The sequence below is a fragment of the Vigna angularis genome, chromosome 8, assembly GCF_016808095.1.
Source record: "Vigna angularis cultivar LongXiaoDou No.4 chromosome 8, ASM1680809v1, whole genome shotgun sequence".
Classification (NCBI taxonomy): domain Eukaryota; kingdom Viridiplantae; phylum Streptophyta; class Magnoliopsida; order Fabales; family Fabaceae; genus Vigna; species Vigna angularis.
Window position 1 is genome coordinate 30,303,977 of NC_068977.1, and position 21,641 is coordinate 30,325,617.

The 21,641-nt window shown below is 39.1% G+C and overlaps 3 protein-coding genes and 1 long non-coding RNA gene across 5 annotated transcripts; 2 read left to right on the forward strand and 2 right to left on the reverse strand.

Moving 5' to 3' along the window:
• Positions 1–1,516: 1,516 nt before the first annotated feature.
• Positions 1,517–5,228, reverse strand: LOC108343889 (uncharacterized). Its single transcript, XR_001833535.2, has 3 exons — positions 5,135–5,228; positions 4,927–5,049; positions 1,517–4,748 (listed from the first exon to the last, which is right to left on the reverse strand). It is a non-coding gene; the product is annotated as an uncharacterized LOC108343889 (long non-coding RNA).
• A 6,055-nt stretch (positions 5,229–11,283) lies between these two features.
• LOC108345340 (embryo-specific protein ATS3B) lies at positions 11,284–12,657 on the reverse strand. 2 transcript variants are annotated; one of them, XM_052866888.1, is made up of 3 exons: positions 12,499–12,657; positions 12,313–12,411; positions 11,284–11,686 (listed from the first exon to the last, which is right to left on the reverse strand). In XM_052866888.1, the coding sequence occupies exons 1-3, from the start codon at positions 12,619–12,621 to the stop codon at positions 11,381–11,383; spliced, it is 528 nt and encodes a 175-aa protein (XP_052722848.1). In that variant the 5' UTR covers positions 12,622–12,657; the 3' UTR covers positions 11,284–11,380. The 2 variants fall into 2 exon arrangements, with proteins under 2 accessions (XP_052722848.1, XP_017439424.1); XM_017583935.2 differs by having other exon boundaries at positions 12,313–12,426.
• Positions 12,658–13,604: 947 nt separating this feature from the next.
• On the forward strand, positions 13,605–17,542 carry LOC108343697 (uncharacterized). The gene is made up of 3 exons (XM_017582033.2): positions 13,605–14,874; positions 15,036–15,184; positions 17,156–17,542. The coding sequence occupies exons 1-3, from the start codon at positions 13,930–13,932 to the stop codon at positions 17,403–17,405; spliced, it is 1,344 nt and encodes a 447-aa protein (XP_017437522.1). The 5' UTR covers positions 13,605–13,929; the 3' UTR covers positions 17,406–17,542.
• Positions 17,543–18,838: 1,296 nt separating this feature from the next.
• On the forward strand, positions 18,839–21,248 carry LOC108345747 (probable ribosomal protein S11, mitochondrial). Its single transcript, XM_017584483.2, has 2 exons — positions 18,839–19,066; positions 20,097–21,248. Exons 1-2 carry the CDS (start codon positions 18,943–18,945, stop codon positions 21,047–21,049), a joined length of 1,077 nt encoding a protein of 358 aa, XP_017439972.1. The 5' UTR covers positions 18,839–18,942; the 3' UTR covers positions 21,050–21,248.
• The last annotated feature ends 393 nt before the right edge of the window (positions 21,249–21,641 follow it).

A 21,641-nucleotide genomic window follows, 5' to 3' on the forward strand; every position in this document is an offset into this window, starting at 1 on the left:
TCGCAATAAGTGTGCCAAAGCCCAGAGGAACAAAGCTTCTGAAAAGGGTGGCACCCTGCATACTGGTGGGTCGATCACGATTCATGAGCATGTCATTCGTATGGTAAACTTTCATTACTTTTCTGTTTCTTTCATATATAAGTTATGTATTTTCTATTTCATATGTACACTTGTAACTATAAATTATGTTACAGGCACAAGCTCTGGGACGGGTGGTCCATGTTGATGAGGTCTTTGCACAGACTCATGTTCGGAAGGGCATTAATGAATTCGTTGATGAAAGATCTCGGAAGACTCATGTAAGCAAATAACACTATTATTATTAGTAATTTTTCATTTATGTTATTCTATCATTCTCTAACATTGCTTTTAATGTTTGAACAGGAAGAATTTTTTACGAGACTTTCACATGTTAGATCTGAACATAGGTTAGCTCCTACACCGGATGATGCGAGTAATGGAGAAGACGACATCTGTAGGACACAGTGCTGGGTCGACATCATTGATGGGAAGAAAAAGGGACGAGTGTACGGTGCAGGACAACTTGCTGCAAACTATACAGCATCGAAAGGAGGTACTCTGAAGCACCAACCTTCTTCTTCCACCACTACTGCTGACGAGGTCGTTGTCCGCCTCACGCAGGCACTGGAGCAACGTGACCAGGAAATCACTGATTTGAGAGTAGAATTTAGAAACTTTAAGGCCCTGATCATGAGAGTGTTGCCTGAAACTTCACATGATCGATTCAATATCGCTCCGACCCAGCCACGACCTTCCCCGTCACTCGTTGTCCCTCAACAGCCCACATCAGTCCAACCCTCATCAGTCCACCCGACATCAGTCCAACCCACACCAGTCGAGCCATCTACAGAGGAGCAGGATGATGAAGATCATTCTGATGATAACTATGTACATTATTAGTTTTATTTTGTTTTTAGTTGTTATAGAAACATTTGGATATTAGAACATTTGGAGTTTAGATATATCATTTGGATGTTAGATCAATTGGATGATTTGGATGTTAAAACATCATTATGTTACATTGTTTTATGTTTTATTTATAAATACATGTTCTATGGATGATTGGATGATTCATATGTTATATTGTCATTCTGATCAATGATTGCATCATTGAGATGCACATTATGCAGGTCTGTATGTTGTTGGAAAATGTTATGCAGGTCTGTTTGTGTTGTGAACAATTTATACAGGTTTGTTTGGTTTCATAAGAAATACAATTGTGCCTTGGATTTGCCTCGAACTTACCAAAGGCTTATGCCCTTCGGTAATTACCCACGTTTGGTAATTACCGAAGGCTTCCGCCCTTTGGTAATTAACGAGGGCTTCCGCCCTTCGGTAATTACCAAAGGCTTGTGCCCTTCGGTAATTACCGAAGGCATGCGCCCTTCGGTAATTACCGAAGGCTTGGACCCTTCGGTACCAAAGGGCGAAAGCCCTCGGTAAATCTTAGCGACAAGTGATTTACCGAAGGCTCTTTGGTCATTGATAAGCCGTCTGTAATTACCTTGTACTGACTATTTCCGAGGGCTTCTAGCCTTCGGTAATACCCTTCTTTTTTGTAGTGTTCTTAACTAACGAAAAATATTAAATTGCTACAACCATCCAATTAATCAGGAAATCAAGTCTCTTATACTAGCAGAAAGGTTTCGTACCGAAATAGAGTGATATGATAACTGTTGAAAGTCTCACATCGACTAGAGATAAGACCAATTTATAATATATAAGTGGATGCAGACCTCATCTTATAAGTCGATTTTGTAAGTTTGAGTTAGGCTCAAAGTCCACTTCTTAACATGGTATCAGAGTCAGCCTATCCTAGCGATATTTGTTGTTTGTTGGATATATTGTCTCACCCGCTATCGGACCACCCATTAATGTCTAGTTTCACACTCAAGATGATGCTTATACCTCAGTGTGAGGGGTGTGTGTGGATGCAAACTTCACTTTATAAGCCGATTTTGTGGGGTTAAGTTAGGTTTAAAGTCCACTTCTTAACAATAACTAATTTATGTATTGCACCAGATAAACTCCAACTCAGACCAATAAAAACAATGAACGTCACATACATATATAACCAATCATAACCAAAAATCTACTCCCAATCACAAAGTATGTTAACTGCATTCAGGATACAGCCATCATAAAGAAAAGCCACCCAGTTATATAACATCACATTTCACAGAATCAAAGACAAGGCTCAGCACCCAAAGGAAAGAAACAAGACATTCTGCTCCCTCAATCCATGACACAAATAATCACAGAAAGAAATTTACAGCCCATGGACATACACATCCACAATTCATTCCACACAAAAAAATAAGAACATCAACCAAAACCAGATACAAAACGATTATTTCATCACAAAACTTAGAGCTAGAGAGTTAGTTTCCCTTTACAAGACCTGACACAGCCCACACACGACAACATGATCTAGCATTTAAATGTAAGTCTTCCTACTCAAATAGAATTCCAGAATTAAACTTCATAGGCCACAAGTAGTATACGTGATTTTGGACCAAAGAAAAGACTCAAACTTCAGCAGGTATTATTCATACCTATCATACATGCATAAAGCACCTAAGATCAAATTTTTAATTACTAGAAATGCCCAACCAGAATTCTCCAAAGCCCACCATGCATTTAAGTATCAAACTACCCATCTGAATTAGCAATCGTAACATAAAGAATCATAACACATACTGTAAAGAATCATAACACATACGTAAAGAATCATAACACATACTGTAACATAAAGAATCATAACATATTTAAAACCCGACCTTCATTCCTTTAGAAACACCAATCGTAACATAAAGAATCATAATTCTACACTTTTCCAATTATCATATACATACTGTAATATAATTTCTCTTTTACACTTACCACTCAATTTTACAATTTACTATAGATCGTCAGACCTTAGACCATTATTCTTGGCAGTAGCATAATAGCTCTGCACTTCTCATTTACGTAAAGATACAAAACCGGTCCTTAGTAATATATACTTCCAACCAATTATTTAGAATCATTATACTGTACTACACACATTATACACACATTAACAGCAGCATAGTCCAAATCGTAATCATTACAACACCTGTACATGCTGACTTAAATAGAATTTACATAAAATCACTCTAACTACTACCCATAATTGATCCCGCACTGGGTAGACCATTAACCCTTACAAAACAGGTTATCACAGAGCAATATGACACATAATGTACACTGTCACACATTTCAGATCATGAAATCAAGTTTTGTTATTCAAGTTGAGTGTTCTCACGTCATTTTCAATCAAAAGACAGAACATCAATACTGATTCAGAGTGTTGAAACAACATAATACTAGTTTATGATCATACCTCAACAACCTAATGTTTAACAATACAGCAGGGCCAACATCCAGAGTACTCATATATCAGCAAGTTGAGTAAAGCCCTTAGATTATACTGAACAACCTTCAACCCATCAGAAATGTTCACAGCAATTTCACCACCCATAACAATTTAAAACCTAGTTCACTCTTACCATTCAATCATCTATGAATTAAGTTCTGAAATAAACTTAAGCATGCATTGAAAATTCTTTCATAATTTTAGAAAAGAAAATTTACCACCTCAAAGCACAAGACTTCCAGCAATTTATCATTTAGAAGCATCCCTCCTAATTAATCTGCTCCTTATGGACACCCAAAATCATACCAGTATAACATTTATAAACATATTTACTCTTTAAAATAAAATAGTGAACAGAACATATGTTTTTATGCATTCCAATTAACAATTATCATTGAGATAAATACCTCCACATAGGTCTTGTTAAAAAATATCACTCAGGTTAATCCATAAATTATTTAGGCTGCTAGACAGGAAATCATCACATAAATTGTTTCATGTATAGCTCTAGTTTCTCAAAAACGCATTTTAAAAATTCCAAGTTTATGAATAGAGCGTAACACTAATTTTATTGTTCAGAAACGCAGATTTCGGTCCTAAAGCAATATGGCAAGATAGTCACATTCACACTTAAGCAGCAAACAGATGCAGATCATTTCTGACTCTAACCATTTGTAATACTTACCACATTATATCCCAAAACCATACAAACATTATCATCATAAGTCAAGGAAAAACAAAATTTTCAGAAACAACCCATCACACACGCCTACATCATGTGACCAGACCAGTGAAAGCAACAGAGCATGATTCAATAATCTCATATAGTCAACAGAATTACCACACTTCACAGCCATGATAAACCTTGGCAACCACCCATACAACTTTAAGGTATCAAATTGATACTACATGCGTTGCATCAAGCCTCTATTGTCCTTACTACAGTTCTACAATAAGTAGGGTCCATTTAACTCTTATGTTAAAATAAAACTATACACAACAGATTGCTTGCAAAATTTCTGTGAGTTACCAAAACTTTGTGAAGTCCATGAAAAACCAATTGAGCATACACTCAAACTGAATTGCAAACCAAGGTTGCACCGTGAATTTGCTTCAGTTAAGCACAAGCCCAGTACACTTCTTAGAGAAATCTGTGTACAACGAAAGCATGGCCTAATAGAACAAATAAAATGGGTTGCAGAGAAATAAATTGCTTGGATGGTTCAAAAATAAATTCCATAATCTCATTATGGGGGAACAACTACTATCGTAAAGCTGCCACTTTGGCAAGGAGACATGTACTAAAGAATTTGGCACTGTAAGGGATGGCCTACAAGGTAAAATAAGAGAATGAAACAACTCTAAATTCTGCATATTGACTATTATGCCTCATGTTAGGATGAAGGGCCAATACTAAAAAGGAAATTGCTTCAGAAAACGTATTGGACTCTTCTTGCAATTGAAGTAGAGTAAGAGTACATGGCATCATATAAAGGGAGAAGACTCACCAGAGGAGTATCGTTCGCCCTCAGGGTTTGCGCCGGCAACTCCGCAAGTGAGAATGGATCCTAAACCTAGTGCACGAAGGGAGATCCTACACCCAGTACACGAACGGAGCTCTAAAACAAGTGCTTCAGGCAAGGCAATGACGAGATCAACCGAAAAAGGGCAAAGGACAGACAGAGAAGAGAAGGAGAGAATGAAGAAACCTAATACCTGAAATCAATAGACCAACGAAGCCCTACAGGCAATGCCACACGAACAGTGATGAAAACGGTAGACTGAACGCGAAAACTGTTTTCGAACCTTAACATAGCGATCTTTTTTCTATTTCAAAAAATTAAAAAATAATATTAAATACTTATAGATAGTATTATTTTTAAAAAACATTATTTATTATCATATCTATTGTATAATAAGATATTTATTAGATAAAATATCTTAGATATTTTAAGCGGTTAAAATATTTATGAGTAACCAACCAAGTTTTCAGGTAAGGTTGTTTATACACTTATAAATACAATAACAGGGAAAAGATTCAGGTATGTTCCCTCTAGGTTCAATAGACTCTAGATAATATTCTAGGGTAATATTATAATCACTTTCTTGAGAGCTGAGACTCCATAACTCACGCCTGACTTGAGCGTCGGAGTATCTTCGCAGGTACCTCCCCCCTCCATTGGTGAAAGTGGACGAGCGCTACGAGCTGAAGGAGCGCGAACGACAACAATTGAGGAGAAGCGAGCGTCCCAGACATTTGGAAGCACAAGGACACACCGGAAAACATTCATACCGAAACATTTTGGCGCCCACCGTGGCGTCGAGTGTCATCCCGCAGAAGCCACAAGAGGAGCACTCAGTCTCGACGAATCACTTCTTCGGATAAGGCTACTCCAACAAGATGAAGCCGCCGCATCGCCGCCAGGATTCTCCTCCGTGAGCCATTGACGCCACTGTGAGCACCTTTGCGAAATTGTGCCTCTTTGCGGGTCAGACCCAGCGTAGAGACAGCCCCCAAATCGGGTTCGTCCATCAGCCTCCGTCGCGCCACCAGGCACTGCTGTCACTGGGGCACCATTAGGTCATCCCCATCGTCTCCACGATTGCACAATCCTGCAAACAAAAGCCCTAAATTCCCAAATCACAACCCAAAGATCGCGCACACCACTTACAAGGCCGGAGCCGCCCAAACAACAACCTCCGCCTCTTTGTCACCAAAACCTTAGGTGGTATCTTCAACCGCACCGGTGCCGTCGCAAGGTCACGGCCGAGTCTAACTGACGATTCTGCCATGAGCTTGGTTCCAATCACATGAGCAAGCTCGCCGGCAGCAAACTCGTCGTTTGCATGGTAGACTCCCACACGAAAGATCGCCAAACAGATCGCAGATTCAAGCCCCCGTGCCATCCACCTCGCCGTTCGGTTTCGCCTCCGCGCCATCCGCAGCGCCTTCAAGCCAGGACTAGGTTTGCGTTTCCACCACTACTTCCACATTTACAATGGCAACCCCTACGGTGAGCAATTCCACCGCGGGTGTCGCACTCAACCTCCGTAACCGTGATTCACGAAATCATTTCTCACGCCTCTTGTGCAAACTCGATGTCACTGCCATCCACTATGAATGCGACAACTAACACCTCTGTACCGACCGGTCCTCCCGACACATAGACCGAGCGAGCGGTTAACCCAATGTCGCCCACCCAGGTCACAATCATGACCGAGCGTCCAAACTAACGTTGTTCGAGCTTACATAGACCGAACGGTCCTCCAAGGTCGTCCATTCAGGTCGACCATCAAGAACGAGCGTCCAAGCTAGGACTAACCTTTGGCCAACCGTACATAGAACGAGCGGTCTTCCAAGGTCGCCTTCATCAGGTCGCCTAGTAATAATATGCAGGCCCTATATTAACGAGTACATAGCAAAGCGATCGTCAACCTCCAAGAAAGGACGATTCTGTCACCGTGAAAGATAATGTCAATGAGGCATTCATCGGGCACACGTCAATCGCCCTCACTAGCGATCGTCGACTTACAAAGATAAGCGATCGACCAACACCAAGTCAAGTGAGGGGGCTTATGTACCGACTGGTCCTCCCAACAAATAGACCGAATGGTCCTCCAAGGTTGGAGGACACCTACAAACTCATATGTTACATTCTGGTCGACCATGATCAATTCTAATATGCATTTGTCAAACGTTCAATCAAGACCGAACGACCACGTCTATATTTTGATATTATTTTACAGGTCGCGAGAGACAATCAACCGAAGACCGAGCGATTTTACTCTTTCGGCCGATCGGCCTTATGACATAATCTATTTTTGATAATAAGCACATCTTACATACAAAGGCAGACACCAGAGAGGCGTTCATGCTGAAGCACTCAAAGCCGGGAAAACACTCCCAGACCTGGTAGATGTTCGCCCTAGAACACCCAAGTGCATTGAATAGAGGGATACACTCCCACTGGTAGATGTTCGCCCTAAAACACCCAGAGCATCAAACCTAGGGGACCATCCCCTAGCCTAGGTTATGTTCGCCCAAGAACACCTAGCGCACGCTAGTATAAAGGCAATCTACCTATTATGGAACCTGGTAGGTGTTCGTCAACTCGACCTCAACCGTTCGGCCATCCATGGCCACAAGCATTCCAGCATTCGGCCACTCGGCCTTTACCGTTCGGCCTTTCACGGGCTCAAGCGTTCCAGCATTCAGCCATTCGGCCTCACTGATATTCGACCATTCGGCCTCACTGATGTCCGGCCATTCGGCCTCACTGACGTTCGGGCACTCAGCCTCTACCGTTCGGCCTTTCGTGGCCTCAAGCGTTTCAGCATTTGGGCGTTCGGCCTTGCAGGTTTTCGGTCCTTTGACCTCAACCGTTCGGCCATCCATGGCCACAAGCATTCCAGCATTCGGTCACTCGGTCTCTACCGTTCGGCCTTTCACGGGCTCAAGCGTTCCAGCATTCGGCCATTCGGCCTCACTGATATTCGGCAACTCGGCCTCTGATGTTCGGCCATTCGGCCTCACTGACGTTCGACCACTCAGCCTCTACCCTTCGGCCTTTTGCGGCCTCAAGCGTTCTTGCATTTGGCCGTTCGGCCTCGCAGGTTTTCGGTCCTTTGACCTCAACCATTCGGCCATCCATGGCCACAAGCATTCCAGCATTCGGCCACTCGGCCTCTACCGTTCGGCCTTTCATGGGCTCAAGCGTTCCAGCATTCGACCATTCGGCCTCACTGATATTCGGCCATTCGGCCTCTGATGATCGGCCATTCGACCTCACTAACGTTCGGGCACTCAGCCTCTACCGTTCGGCCTTTCGTGCCCTCAAGCGTTCCAGCATTTGGCCGTTCGGCCTCGCAGGTTTTCGGTCCTTTGACCTCAACCGTTCGGCCATCCATGGCCACAAGCATTCCAGCATTTGGCCACTCGGCCTCTACCGTTCGGCCTTTCATGGGCTCAAGCGTTCCAGCATTCGGCCATTCGGCCTCACTGATATTCGGCCATTCGGCCTCACTGATATTCGGCCTCACTGATATTCGGCCATTCGGCCATTCGGCCTCACTGACGTTCGGGCACTCAGCCTCTACCGTTCGGCCTTTCGTGGCGTCAAGCGTTCCAGCATTTGGCCGTTCGGCCTCGCAGGTTTTCGGTCCTTTGACCTCAACCGTTCGGCCATCCATGGCCACAAGCATTCAAGTATTTGGCCACTCGGCCTCTACCGTTCGGCCTTTCACGAGCTCAAGCGTTCCAGCATTCGGCCATTCGGCCTCACTGATATTCGGCCATTCGGTCTCTGATGTTCGGCCATTCGGCCTCACTGATGTTCGACCACTCAGCCTCTACCCTTCGGCCTTTTGCGGCCTCAAGCGTTCCTGCATTTGGTCGTTCAGCCTCGCAGGTTTTCGGTCCTTTGACCTCAACCGTTCGGCCATCCATGGCCACAAGCATTCCAGCATTCGGCCACTCGGCCTCTACCGTTCGGCCTTTCACGAACTCAAGCGTTCCAGCATTCGGCCATTCGGCCTCACTGATATTCGGCCATTCGGCCACTAATATTCGGCCATTCGGCCTCTGATGTTCGGCCATTCGGCCTCACTGATGTTCGACCATTCGGCCTCACTGACGTTCGGCCACTCAGCCTCTACGCTTCGACCTTTTGCGGCCTCAAGCGTTCCTGCATTTGGCCGTTCGGCCTCGTAGGTTTTCGGTCGCTCGGCCTTAAAGGTATTCGCACTTCGGTCTCAATCGTTCGGCTTTCCGTGGCCTCAAACGTCCAGCATTCGGCCTCACTGACATTTGGCCACTCGGCCTCTACTGCTCGGCCATCCGTGACCTCAAGTGTTCCAGCATTCGGCCTCGTTGACGTTCGGCCATTCGGCCTCTAGCGCTCGGCCATGCATGGCCTCACGTGTTCAAACATTCAACCGTTCGTCCTTTTGCGGCCTCCAGCTTTCCAGCTTTTGGCCATTCGGCCTCACATGTTTTTGGTCCTTCGATCTCAACCTCTCGGTCATCTATGGCCTCACGTGTTCAAGCATTCGGTCGCTCGGCCTTAAAGGTATTCGCACTTCGGTCTCAATCGTTCGGCTTTCCATGGCCTCAAACGTCCAGCATTCGGCCCTCGGCCATCCATGGCCTCAAGTGTTCAAGCATTCGGTCGCTCGGCTTTAAAGGTATTCGCACTTCGGTCTCAATCGTTTGGCTTTTCGTGGCCTCAAACGTCTAGCATTCGGCCTCACTGACATTCGGCCACTCGGCCTCTACCGCTCGGCCATCCGTGGCCTCAAGTGTTCCAGCATTCGGCCTCGTTGACGTTCGGCCATTCGGCCTCTAACGCTCGGCCATGCATGGCCTCACGTGTTCAAACATTCAACCGTTCGGCCTTTTGCGGCCTCAAGCTTTCCAGCTTTTGGCCGTTCGGCCTCACATGTTTTTGGTCCTTCGACCTCAACCGCTCGGTTATCCTTGGCCTCAGGTGTTAAAACATTAAACTTCTCGGCCTATGGCAAAGAGAAAACCCATAAAACTCGTCGTTCAGTCTATAGATGAGCAACAACCGGAAACACGCTCCCTAACACAGCGAATGCAGCCTCCCTCAAACTCATAAGTCCTATAGTTACCCCGTCCATAAAACATAACGGTTAACTCAGACTTGGGGGCGTTATGTATAATAAGATATTTATTAGATAAAATATCTTAGATATTTTAAGCGGATAAGATATTTATGAGTAACCAACCAAGTTTTCAGGTAAAGTTGTTTATACACTTATAAATACAATAACAGGGAAAAGATCCAGGAACGTTCCCTCTAGGTTCAATAGACTCTAGATAATATTCTAGGGTGATATTATAATCACTTTCTTGAGAGCTGAGACTCCATAACTCACGCCTGACTTAAGCGTCGGAGTATCTTCGCAAGTACATCCCCTCCGTTGGTGAAAGTGGATGAACGCTACGAGCTGAAGGAGCGCGAACGACAACAATTGAGAAGAAGCAAGCGTCCAGACATTTGGAAGCACAAGGACACACCAAAAAACATTATTTATTATCATATCTATAAATAAAGCTTATTTAAAAAACGTTATTTATTGTTCTATACATTCATATATAGAGTTTAAACTCATACACACACGCACACGTATCCACTCACGTTTTCGTTGGATATTTATAAAAATAATAAAAAATTACTATTTTCATCTTCTAAAATCTTCGTGTAGGTATTATGTAGTATAATATATTGTATGTGTATCTGAGTGCCAAACATATATAAATGACATAATTACAAACCAATATTGAAACACTCTATCATTTCCCATTTTTATCGTTATTTTTAATGTTAAATAGACAATTGTTTTTTTATCGCCCGAACTTATATATATAAATATAAATATAAATATATATATATATATATATATATTGATAAATTAGTATGTGAATACTTTTTTTTAGTATGTTTAATTTATTTGACATACTCACAAAATTGATACACGTGTCTTTATATTTTTAAAATATGTTTTGAAATCTGACATTGAGATAATTTTAATCGGTGCATTCCATTTTAAGTAAATATAATTTTCCAAATATCATACTCGGTTTTATTCATCCTATATAGTATTATTAAAAAAAAAATCTAAAACCTCAAAAAACATGGAAGATTTGCAGACCACATTGATTTTGTTATGTGAAATTGCAATCTAGAAAAATACATATCAAATTCATAAATTTTGTGATGTTACAAGTTTGTAATAATTATGGATGTTTCCATGTTAGTGAGCATTTTCTTTTCATTCTGAATGAACAAAATTATGGTTGAAAAATCAAGTCTCTTGTTTAAAATAGAGATTGAAGATGAATGTTATCAATCAATGTATGATTAAAATAAACTTTTCCTCATGCATAACATCAGTAATTCCTTATATAAAATTCTTACACTCAAACAACATTACCATCCCCTAAAAGAAAACACCAGTTGGGAAGGGAAAGCCATTTGCCAGATATGGTGGATCAGTATTACACCATTTATAGCCAAACCAGGCAGCATCAGGGAGGGAGAAGTTTATATTGAAGTGTATATTGAAGATGGGAAAACATGCGTTGCTGCAGGAGATTTTCACTGATTCAGGTTTCCAATCATCCACTGCACCAGATCTATATAGCCACAGAAAACAAATATCGGATAAACATGCCCCATTTATCTCAAATACATCTAAAGAACATTGCTCGAATCTGCCTGGACCATCTAATCTTCCTTTGTATACCTGCTAAATCACAATCATAATCATAAAAAGTTTCCTTAATAATCAAAAATTGATATTGTGTACTTTAGAAAAGGTTAACCATCACAGAGCAAAAAGCTTAATTTGATTCTTACAAAGTGAGATTTTAAATTCAAATTATGTGAATGAAAAGTAGAGAAATTTTCATCAAAGTCGATGAGTATTTGTATTATCATAGTTTCAAATGAGCATGGCTCAAACTAGCTGCTAGTACTATGCTGAGTAGCAAGGTTTTCGGTAACCATTACATATACATAGATGTAATTCTTGTATAAGTTATACAAGTACCTAGTATTTTTCAGTTTACTCACTTTTGTCAATTTAAGAATATAATTAATGTTATCTTTGAACAGCTGATAAACTAGAACAAAAATCTTGTCCAAATTAAAATGAAAATAAAAAAACTAAAAGGGTATTGAATATCATGGTTCTAGAGCTGAATTTCAATTCACTGTCAGGTTTTTGCTTCCAGCTTTCTTCTATAAACAATGCATTTATCAGTACTTGGTTCAAAACTAGATATATTGAACCCCGTTAATCATGAGGTGGAAGAAAGAAAGAGAGAAACAAAATTTCAAATTCATTGAATGAAAAATGCGAAGCAAAACCTCGTTGCCATGAGCATCTCCAAAAGCAATTCCGATATTCTCCCATGTGAACTTGGGTGATGAACACCTTGTAGATATAGTTACAAGGTAAGAACAGTTCTGTGGAGTCTTCGTCTGTTGAACACAAAAAGTAATCATGAAAAAAGAAAAAGAAAAAAGTGTTGCTTGAAAGATCACACTTCGTACCTGAATATAGCCAAAAGAGAAGGAATCAATTGCAGGATTTTGAAGAGAATTAGATTTGGATTCTGAGACTGAAAGGGATAATGCAGAGGCAAAGCAGAAGAAAAGAAGAACCTGCTTCATCATTTTCTTCTGCACAAACTTTCACTACAAAAGTCAATATAGAAGTCGTGCTTTAGATAATTATTAGTTTAATTATATGCCACTATGTACCCAAATAAAGGACCACCCTAAGTTATTATAAAATAAATACTACTTGTTCGAATGAGATTATTCGTAAGTTTAAAAAATATATATTTTTTATACGATAATATTAATTCGTACACAAATTAAAGTGGTTATATATCATATTTTTTACAAATTAATCCTTACATAAATTAATTCCATTTATGAATTTTTTTTTCACTTTTAAATCACTTTAATGAAAAAAAAAAAGTCGTGACATGTATTTCAATCCATGAGCTGAATAATTTTACATAATGAGAACCATCCAAAACAAATTGGTGGTTTGAGTGTAATAACTTGATAACAAAAGGTGGATGATAAAATCAACTAATCAAACTTTCACCGACATAATATTTTTGTGATACATTTTTAAGGTTCTTATGTCGTTTCCTTTTTTACATAAATAAAAGTGCTTGAGAAATAGAAAGCAAGAAGAAAAAAGAACATGTGTCAGAAGAAACAATGTTGCGAAATGAAACAATGTTTATTGATCTATAAACACGTAAAGAAAGAACGAAACGAAACTCGCAACTGGGATTTGTAACCAAAGTCTCAAAAACCCAAACCCAAGTTTCGCTAACAACAAAATGTCCAAATTTGAAACATCCGCACCCTGATTTACAATTCATTTTAAGACAGATATTTTAACATTTTTTTTAATAATTATTTGACAATATATATTTAAAAGAGATCAATTACAAAATATTATATAAACTATAATAAAAAAAGTTGTCAAATTATAAAAAAAATATTTTCCTTCATTTTATTTTCACGAAAACTAAAGAATAATTCAAAAATGTAATGAACCAATTATAAACTGACATACAGTATCAAAATGTTTTCGAAAAAAATTGTCAAATGTATTGGTTTTCATTGAAAAATATTTACATACACATTCTTTGTGCCTAGCGCAGGGCATAGCAAACACCGCTTTCATATCATGATACCGAAAACCACTCTTCACTTCAATTTGGTTTTCATTATCTGTTCTCACGTGTATTTCTGTGATTCTCTTTCTAGATTCTTTGTCTCTTAATGTTGTGATGTTCTCGCGTCTTCGTCAACCTTCCACCTTTTACCATACTCATTCATTCGTCTCCACGATTTGACTAACCGCGGACCCAGAAGTTTGATTAGCTCTAAAACTTCAAATTTCCCGTTTTATTTTTGTTTCTGTTTTTGTAATTTGGATTTGGCGTTTTGAGGATCATGGGGTGGTACAGAGGGGGAAAGCTCGTTCATGATCTTTTTCGCAACTTGGCTTCAAGGGTTACGCCTCAAACTCCAGCTTTTCAGCGTAGTTCGAGAATTTGCCAATCTGGGTATTTGGGTTCAGGTTCAAAAGGTGCTAGTTTTAATGGGTTCTCCTCGTTTTGTTCAATTTCTAAGAGACTAGGCGCTCGAGGCGTTGATGGAGTTAACAAGAACCTTCGCAATTCGTTTCTTTTTGGGGCTAAGAGATTTTACTACGTGGATCCTAACAATGTGCAGCATTTCAGGCCAAGAGGCCCAAGGCGTTGGTTTCAAAATCCTAGGCATGTTTTCATTGTTGTCATGGTTGGTTCTGGAGTTTTAGTCACTGTTTATTTTGGGAACATGGAAACAGTTCCTTACACCAAGCGAACCCATTTGATTCTGTTGTCGAAAGCAATGGAGAGGAAGCTTGGGGAGAGCCAGTTTGAACAGATGAAGGCTGGTTTTAAGGGCAAAATATTGCCTCCTATACATCCTGATAGTGTGAGGGTGACAATGATTGCAAAGGATATAATTGATGCATTGCAGAGAGGATTGAGGAAGGAGCAGGTGTGGAGTGATTTGGGGTATGCATCAGAGCATTCTACGCTGAGTGAAGGACATGGAAGGGAGACATTGGATGCATTGGCTGCTGGGAGTGGTGACAAAATTGAAGGGAATTGGCACAAGGACGATGAGATTCTTGATGACAAATGGATTCAGCAAAGCCGGAAAAAGGGTCAGGAGAAAGGTTCAGAGGCTGCTACATCACATTTGGATGGAATAAATTGGGAAATTTTGGTGGTAAATGAGCCTGTAGTTAATGCTTTCTGCTTACCTGGTGGGAAGATAGTTGTGTTCACTGGTTTGCTTGAGCATTTTAAAAGTGATGCAGAGATAGCAACAATTATTGGACATGAGGTATTATACTTGTGCTTGGATTAAATTTAAGTCCTCGCTTTTGCAGCTTAATATGCCTACCTTGGCAGACCTAAAGCTCACACCTTAATGCTTGCTAACGTGTTCTTTTGCACAAATGATATGCAAACATGTGAGTTTATATGGGTTTTCTTGTTAATTAGGTTGGGCATGCTGTTGCAAGACACAGTGCAGAGGGTATTACAAAGAACCTGTGGTTTGCTATTCTACAGTTGATACTTTATCAATTTGTGACACCTGATATAGTGAACACAATGTCATCCCTTTTCTTGCACCTACCTTTCTCCAGGCGGTATGCTTTGTTTACCATCTCTCTTCCTAACCAATTGGTTTCCTGTATGATCTGTTATAATATTAGATTCATTTAGTGGGAATTCATTGAAAGATAATACTTGCCATTACTTGTTGAAATACGTTGAGTTTATAAAGCAGTGTTGTTGCTTTGTTGGATTTCTAAATAAATTGCTTTGCTATATCAAGCAGAACAAGTAGCTTATCACAATGTTCCTTCAATTTGGCTGTTGAACCTTAAGTACTTATATTTTTCTTACATGTGAAACATTATGTGAACTTGACATACATTCATTTTCTTTGAGTAGTTAGAGATTTTTTTAAATTACAGAAGAAGTTAAAAACAGAAACCAATTCATGTCCAATTATGAAGTGGAATCTATATGCAAATTGCATGATTACTATCTAATTTACCGTGACTTGAATATATCTTGTGTTCAGATGTATGGTTTTTGTACCATGATAGGATGAATCCAGTTGATGGATACATACTGAATGACAGAGTTGATATTTGTTGCAGTTGTACACGTATAGTCAATATTTATCCTTTTAGCTTCTTAATCACAGTAGAAATATAGAGATGTATGATTGATTTCTTGGACAACCTCCAAATGATTCTTGGAAGTATCTGTCAAATCTATCCAATTGGGATGATTCCATCTAGCTTGGACTCTGGACACTAGTTGAGAAAAAAAAAAGGCAGAACATTCACTATGCTTTGTTATATGAAGGCATTAGAAAGCAAACCTATATATGGTATGTTCACTGCATAGCAGTTAGCATCTAAATGCATTACTGCATAAATGGCTTTAGTAAAGGAGCGAATGATAAGTAGATGAGTGCTCAATATAGGTGTAGACCCTTGCACTTCAAAATATGTCTTTGCCTTCGTAATCCATCCCACAGGGTCAGTACCATCAAATGATGGCAATTCCACCTTCTTAGCTGCCATCCTATATTCTGCACCTGAATCCATATCTGAGAATGGAGATTCTCGACAATCTCCCACTTGCTCGTTATGCAACTTAGTAAACTCTTCCAACATTAATTGCTGAAATTCCCCCAACGTACTGACACTTCCATAGCTAACAATCTTTCCTCCAATGCTTCAACTCTTCCAACATTAATTGCTGAAATTCCCCCAACGTACTGACACTTCCATAGCTAACAATCTTTCCTCCAATGCTTCAACTCGGTCGGACATTTTGGATGGCATGGGCAGCAATACTAGCTCTTCTCGGTATTTGACAGGTCGAACCAATGATAGAAACCAAGAAATAACTGAATATCCAAGTTGTATTATTTCAGAATATTATGCAGTATAAAGATTATTGAGCTAATAGCTCTACTGCTACAAGGAAAACCCATAGCACTAGACTCCTCCAGAGGATTACTCTCCTCCTAACCAACTCAACCTCCTACTTCCGTACCTCCTTCTCACTCTCCCTTCTCTCTCCTATAACAGAATTCCCCCTTTCCTAGATTCTTGACATGTCATTCCTCCTCCTAACTAACTTCTCTTTCTTTCCCTAACCCCATTTTCTTTCTTATGACATAAACATTCCATATTTTGGGCCTCATTGTTCCTTCTATAATTGTTCCTTGTTGAGTAATAGGCCCATGTGCACTTCCCACCTTATGATCCTTATTAGAAGTCCTATCACTTATCCTCTTATCTTCTTTTTAATTATCTTTTTCTACTGCTATTTGTGCTTTAGATTTGTTCATACTATTTGTGTTTCCTTTCTGCTTTTTAAGGTTGCCTTTCCATTGAAATTGTACACGTCTGGTTGTGTTCAAACTGCCAGTTTTTGTTCGTCTTGGTAGATTTTCATTGAAATTGAAGATTATTATAATTACAACAAGCTTCTGTGATGCAATGCTAATTATGGAGCCATCAACAATAGTAATATCCTTTTAGTGTTTGGTTCTTTGGGTTACAAATTTTCTAAAAACCTCAATTTATTCGCAGGATGGAAATAGAAGCCGATTACATTGGGCTGCTGTTAATTGCATCAGCTGGCTATGATCCCCGGATGGCACCTAAAGTTTATGAGAAGCTGGGAAAGATTACTGGTGAGTCTGCCCTTAGAGATTATCTCTCTACTCATCCTTCCGGAAGAAAAAGAGCAGAATTGTTGGCCCAAGCCAAGATAATGGAAGAAGCGTTTTCTATATATAGAGACACAATAGCAGGACGTGGAGTTCAAGGTTTTCTTTAGAACTGCACAACCACCCTTTTACCTGATTCAAACTTCAATGGAAGGTTTTTATGTTCAATATAAACTTCAATGGGAGATTCAGCTTAGATTAAACTATACAGAGTTGCAATCAATTTCTCTATTTGATTGTGTGAGAATACCTTCTTACATTCTTTTACAAATGAAAAATGCAAAAGAACTTTTTCTATGATGTGCACGAATTTATTAAAAGCGTTATAAGGAGTGATTATTGAGTTTGATAACTTCAAATTCAATTCGAAAAATCTACTTATTTGACTTTTTAATTCAAAAGAATAAAAGAGAAAAAACAATGAGTTGAAATCGTATTTAATGAATGAAGAAAATGAGTTAATACAGTAAATAGAAGAAATTTCATATCTTCTAATGAATCTGTGATATGATATGCCTGACAAGATTAAATCTATTCTTATACTTATAACATCTGCTTTTATCATATGTATGAATTCACTTTACCTCAAATTGGTTATCTAATTAAAATATAGTATGTTATTTCACTAAGTACTTCCACTACTTCAACACTTTTTTTCTTCAATTTGACATGTTCATACGAACATGTGAAGTCATTTTTGAACACAGCTTCTTCCCTAAATTGACTAAACATCTAAAGTTTCCGACAACTATGAATAAGAGAAAGAACATTGTATTGAAACATAAAATAAACAATGTCTAAAAAGATCCTTTGCATTGAAACAATGGTTAGAAAATTAAGGGTGGTAAAAAGGACATAGTCTCATGAGTAAACTTGACAGTTTAGCTGAAGAAAAACGGATTGAGATGACATTTTCAATCTAGCGTCCTGACACAATTCGTCTAGTTTGATAGTCTGACATGTTAATTCGATAGTTCGATATTATTAAAAAAAACTTAAATGTAGGAAATTCGTTCACCATAACACTTAGACTAATTCAGTATCATTAAAAAAATTTATTTAAATAAATGATAAATTATTCAAAATACAACTCAGTAGCCTGCTCGACAAGCTGCCCAACAACCCTTCCAACCTAGCATGAGCCTGCTCAGTTCGGTATGTTAAGTTATAAAATTTAACCTTTTCTTTTAGTGATGGGTCAACTTGGCCTAACCTGTTTTTAGCGAATGAAAGTTGGACTAGATTTAAATAGGTCAAATTGACCAGTTTTCTTTTGTAGAAAATGTCATTTTTAATAGTCGAATTATTCCTTGGTAACTGAAAGGAATAATTTAAATAACTGTAGAAAAGTTCAAGAGTGAAACTGACACTGAAAGTCTCAGTCCAAGAGTGAAAGTCTCAGTCCACGTACACAAGAAACAACATGAGAACATTTAACTCAGATTTTTCGATGTTTTTTTTTGTTCGAAACATTTCTCACACAATCTACCAATACAATACGACAGGCCCATTTAAACAAGCCCAGTGTCTTTTAACTGAAAAAAAAAATTAAGTACTCAGTTCTTTTTTCTACTTAGGAAGAACGAAACAGAAAATCAGAATCTGAGTTCTTCAAACCCAAACCCTAACATTACAACAAAAATACCAATGTATCGATTTTTCTCTTGCATTCGCCATGGCCGTGGATCTTCCCTCGTATCTCTCCTTGCATCAAAACGTGCGTTTCCATTCGATGCCGCTATGCGACCTCGCCGCTTAATTCAAAACGACGGTAGTCTTCGAATCTCTCTGCTTTCACTTTCATCGTTGTTGAAATGGAGAAACGGATCAACTCATATTTCGTTTTGGTTCTCGACTGAGGAAATGGAAAATTGTAGGGATTCTTACATTCGTAATTTGACAGCGTCTTTTGGATGTGTGGATGGGTAGAGATTAGAGACCGTGTTGACTGTTTTCGAACGGAAAAGAATATTATGGAAAAGGGAATGTTCAATTTTTGTCCTGACTTGCGTTGTTTGGTTTGTGCGAAATTGGTGAATGAAGCTGTTACTTTGTTATGGAGTTCACTTTGGTGGAGTTTTTAATCATGCTTAGAAGTTCGTCAGTTTTAGGTTCACATTGTGTTTTTTGTGTGTGATAATAGCATGAGATACGATGTTGGATTTGTACACGAGTGCTTTGCTCGTGGTTTCGTATTGTATGCCTAACAAAGGTTTTGGAAAACGGTTTTTGACCCCGTGATTTTGGCAACCATATTGTTTTTAAGTCTTTGCAACCGTATTTGCGGCCATATTTGTCTGTAACTTTTGGAAAAATCAATGATCCGAACGAAAATTCAAGAGTCACTGTAATTTAAAACCTGGCGCGGAACTTGGACCGGGTCTTTTTCCATAGCTGTTTGTAGAATCTCATTTTTCTTATGTCTGGAGGAGTTAATTTTTTGTAATGCCATGAAGAGAGATAGACTCATTTCTATTATTCTTATATGGAGGAGTGAAAATTTAAGCTTCCATTGTTGTGGAAAAATGACTGTGCCCTTCTTTTCAAAGATTTTGACGGGGTCTTCAAGCTATTAGAGATGATGATGATCTTGCGTTCTTCATGTTGAATAACTTCAGACCATATATGTTTTTCTCATTATGATTATTTTTGGATGCCTACATTTAAGGGGATTTATCTTCAGTTTTTTTAGTACTTATTTCCTTTTATTTGGTTTGAAATATGGGTGGTGCCGTAGTGACTGATTACTTGTTTATTTGAATTTTCTTGACATTTAGCGTCTGGTTCTCTTGTAACTGCAGGACATGTTAGGGGATTTTCAAGTTCAAATTTTGATTGGAGGACGCTTCAAAGTAGCCAGAATGTGAATGCAGAGGGGAATGCTCGTCCAGACATGCAGAATTTAGAAAACCGAAAACCCAGAAACTGGAATAATGGGAACCAGAATGTGAATGCAGATCGCGCTTATCCAAATTTTATGCAAAATAGAGAGAACGTGAATAGCATAATGTGGAATAATCTGGGCCAGAATGTGAATGCAGAGGGGAATGCTCGTCCAGACATGCAGAATTTAGAAAACCGAAAACCCAGAAACTGGAATAATGGGAACCAGAATGTGAATGCAGATGCCAACGCTTATCCAAATTTTATGCAAAATAGAGAGAACGTGAATAGCATAATGTGGAATAATCTGGGCCAGAATGTGAAAGCAAATGCAGACGCCCCTCCCGATTTTATGCAAGATAAAGAGAACATAAACCTCGAAAGCAAGAATGATGTTGGGACTGGCTTGAATTATAGGCCAATGGACTTTGTAAGAGGAATTTTAGATGCAGATAATTTTAGGAGAGGTGGTTCCTTTCAGTATCAGTATGAGCAGGATGCTGATCATGTTCATATAAAGATGTTACGTAATAATACCTTTGTGACTGTAACAGATTCTAAAGGAAATGTAAAACTCAGTGGCTCTGCTGGTTCATTGAAAGACCTGAAATCAGGGCAAAAGCTTTCTAGGTATGCCGCCGAGGCAACTGCGGAAGTTGTGGGCCGGAGGTCTAGGGCTTTGGGATTGAAATCTGTGGTCATGAAAGTGAATGGATTTACCCATTTTAGAAGAAAAAGGCAAGCGATACTGAGCTGGAAGGAGGGCTTTACTTCTGATTCTCGAGGCGGTAGAAATCCAATTGTATTCATTGAAGATACCACTAGAAAACCCCATAATGGCTGCAGATTACCAAAGAAACGACGTATTTAGGTGTTTGGTATTGAGGTGGTTGGAGAAACTTTATTTTACTTGGATAGAGACACTTTAGGTGCTGTTTTGGGCACATGATGATACTTATCTTGAGCACATTACTTGTAGACTATCCGTCTCCTTCCTCCTGTACAATTTTGAAGATTAATAATCAGAACTTTCTGTAACAGTATTTAATACTGATTGTTGATTTCTGTCACTGTCGACCAGCCTTTTATAAATTGAATGAATATGAAAGTCAGCGATTATTAATGTTCTGGCGTTTAAAAAATGCTTTATTCTATACAAGGGATCATTGCTCTGTAGCATGGTTGTAGATTTGTATTTCGCACCATTGATTTGACAATTTGAAGAGCTATTAAATGGGTATCATGATTGTTCTTGGATCTGAAGTCTTGTAGAAGGCAAGATTTGCAGAGTGACACACACCCCCTTAATTAAACCTTTAAAGTTGTTGCTGTTGATAAATGAATCGACTGATATTTTACATGTTAACTATAAATTACTCATTCTCAATTAGTTGAAATGAATTAATTAGTTTCATTGTTAGATTCTCTAATAAGGTCATTGATAAAAATATTATAGGTATAAT

Bases quoted from the DNA above. Each gene is read 5' to 3' on its own strand.
- LOC108345340 (XM_017583935.2), bottom strand. From the start codon at position 12,621: ATGATGAAGCAGGTTCTTCTTTTCTTCTGCTTTGCCTCTGCATTATCC. The intron at 12,427-12,498 runs GTACGAAGTGTG...TGTGTTCAACAG, and splicing joins TCTCTTTTGGCTATATTCAG to ACGAAGACTCCACAGAACTG. The intron at 11,687-12,312 runs GTTTTGCTTCGC...GTGATTTAGCAG, and splicing joins GAGATGCTCATGGCAACGAG to GTATACAAAGGAAGATTAGA.
- LOC108343697 (XM_017582033.2), top strand. From the start codon at position 13,930: ATGGGGTGGTACAGAGGGGGAAAGCTCGTTCATGATCTTTTTCGCAAC. The intron at 14,875-15,035 runs GTATTATACTTG...CTTGTTAATTAG, and splicing joins CAACAATTATTGGACATGAG to GTTGGGCATGCTGTTGCAAG. The intron at 15,185-17,155 runs GTATGCTTTGTT...ATTTATTCGCAG, and splicing joins CACCTACCTTTCTCCAGGCG to GATGGAAATAGAAGCCGATT.
- LOC108345747 (XM_017584483.2), top strand. From the start codon at position 18,943: ATGTATCGATTTTTCTCTTGCATTCGCCATGGCCGTGGATCTTCCCTC. The intron at 19,067-20,096 runs GTAGTCTTCGAA...TTGTAACTGCAG, and splicing joins CCGCTTAATTCAAAACGACG to GACATGTTAGGGGATTTTCA.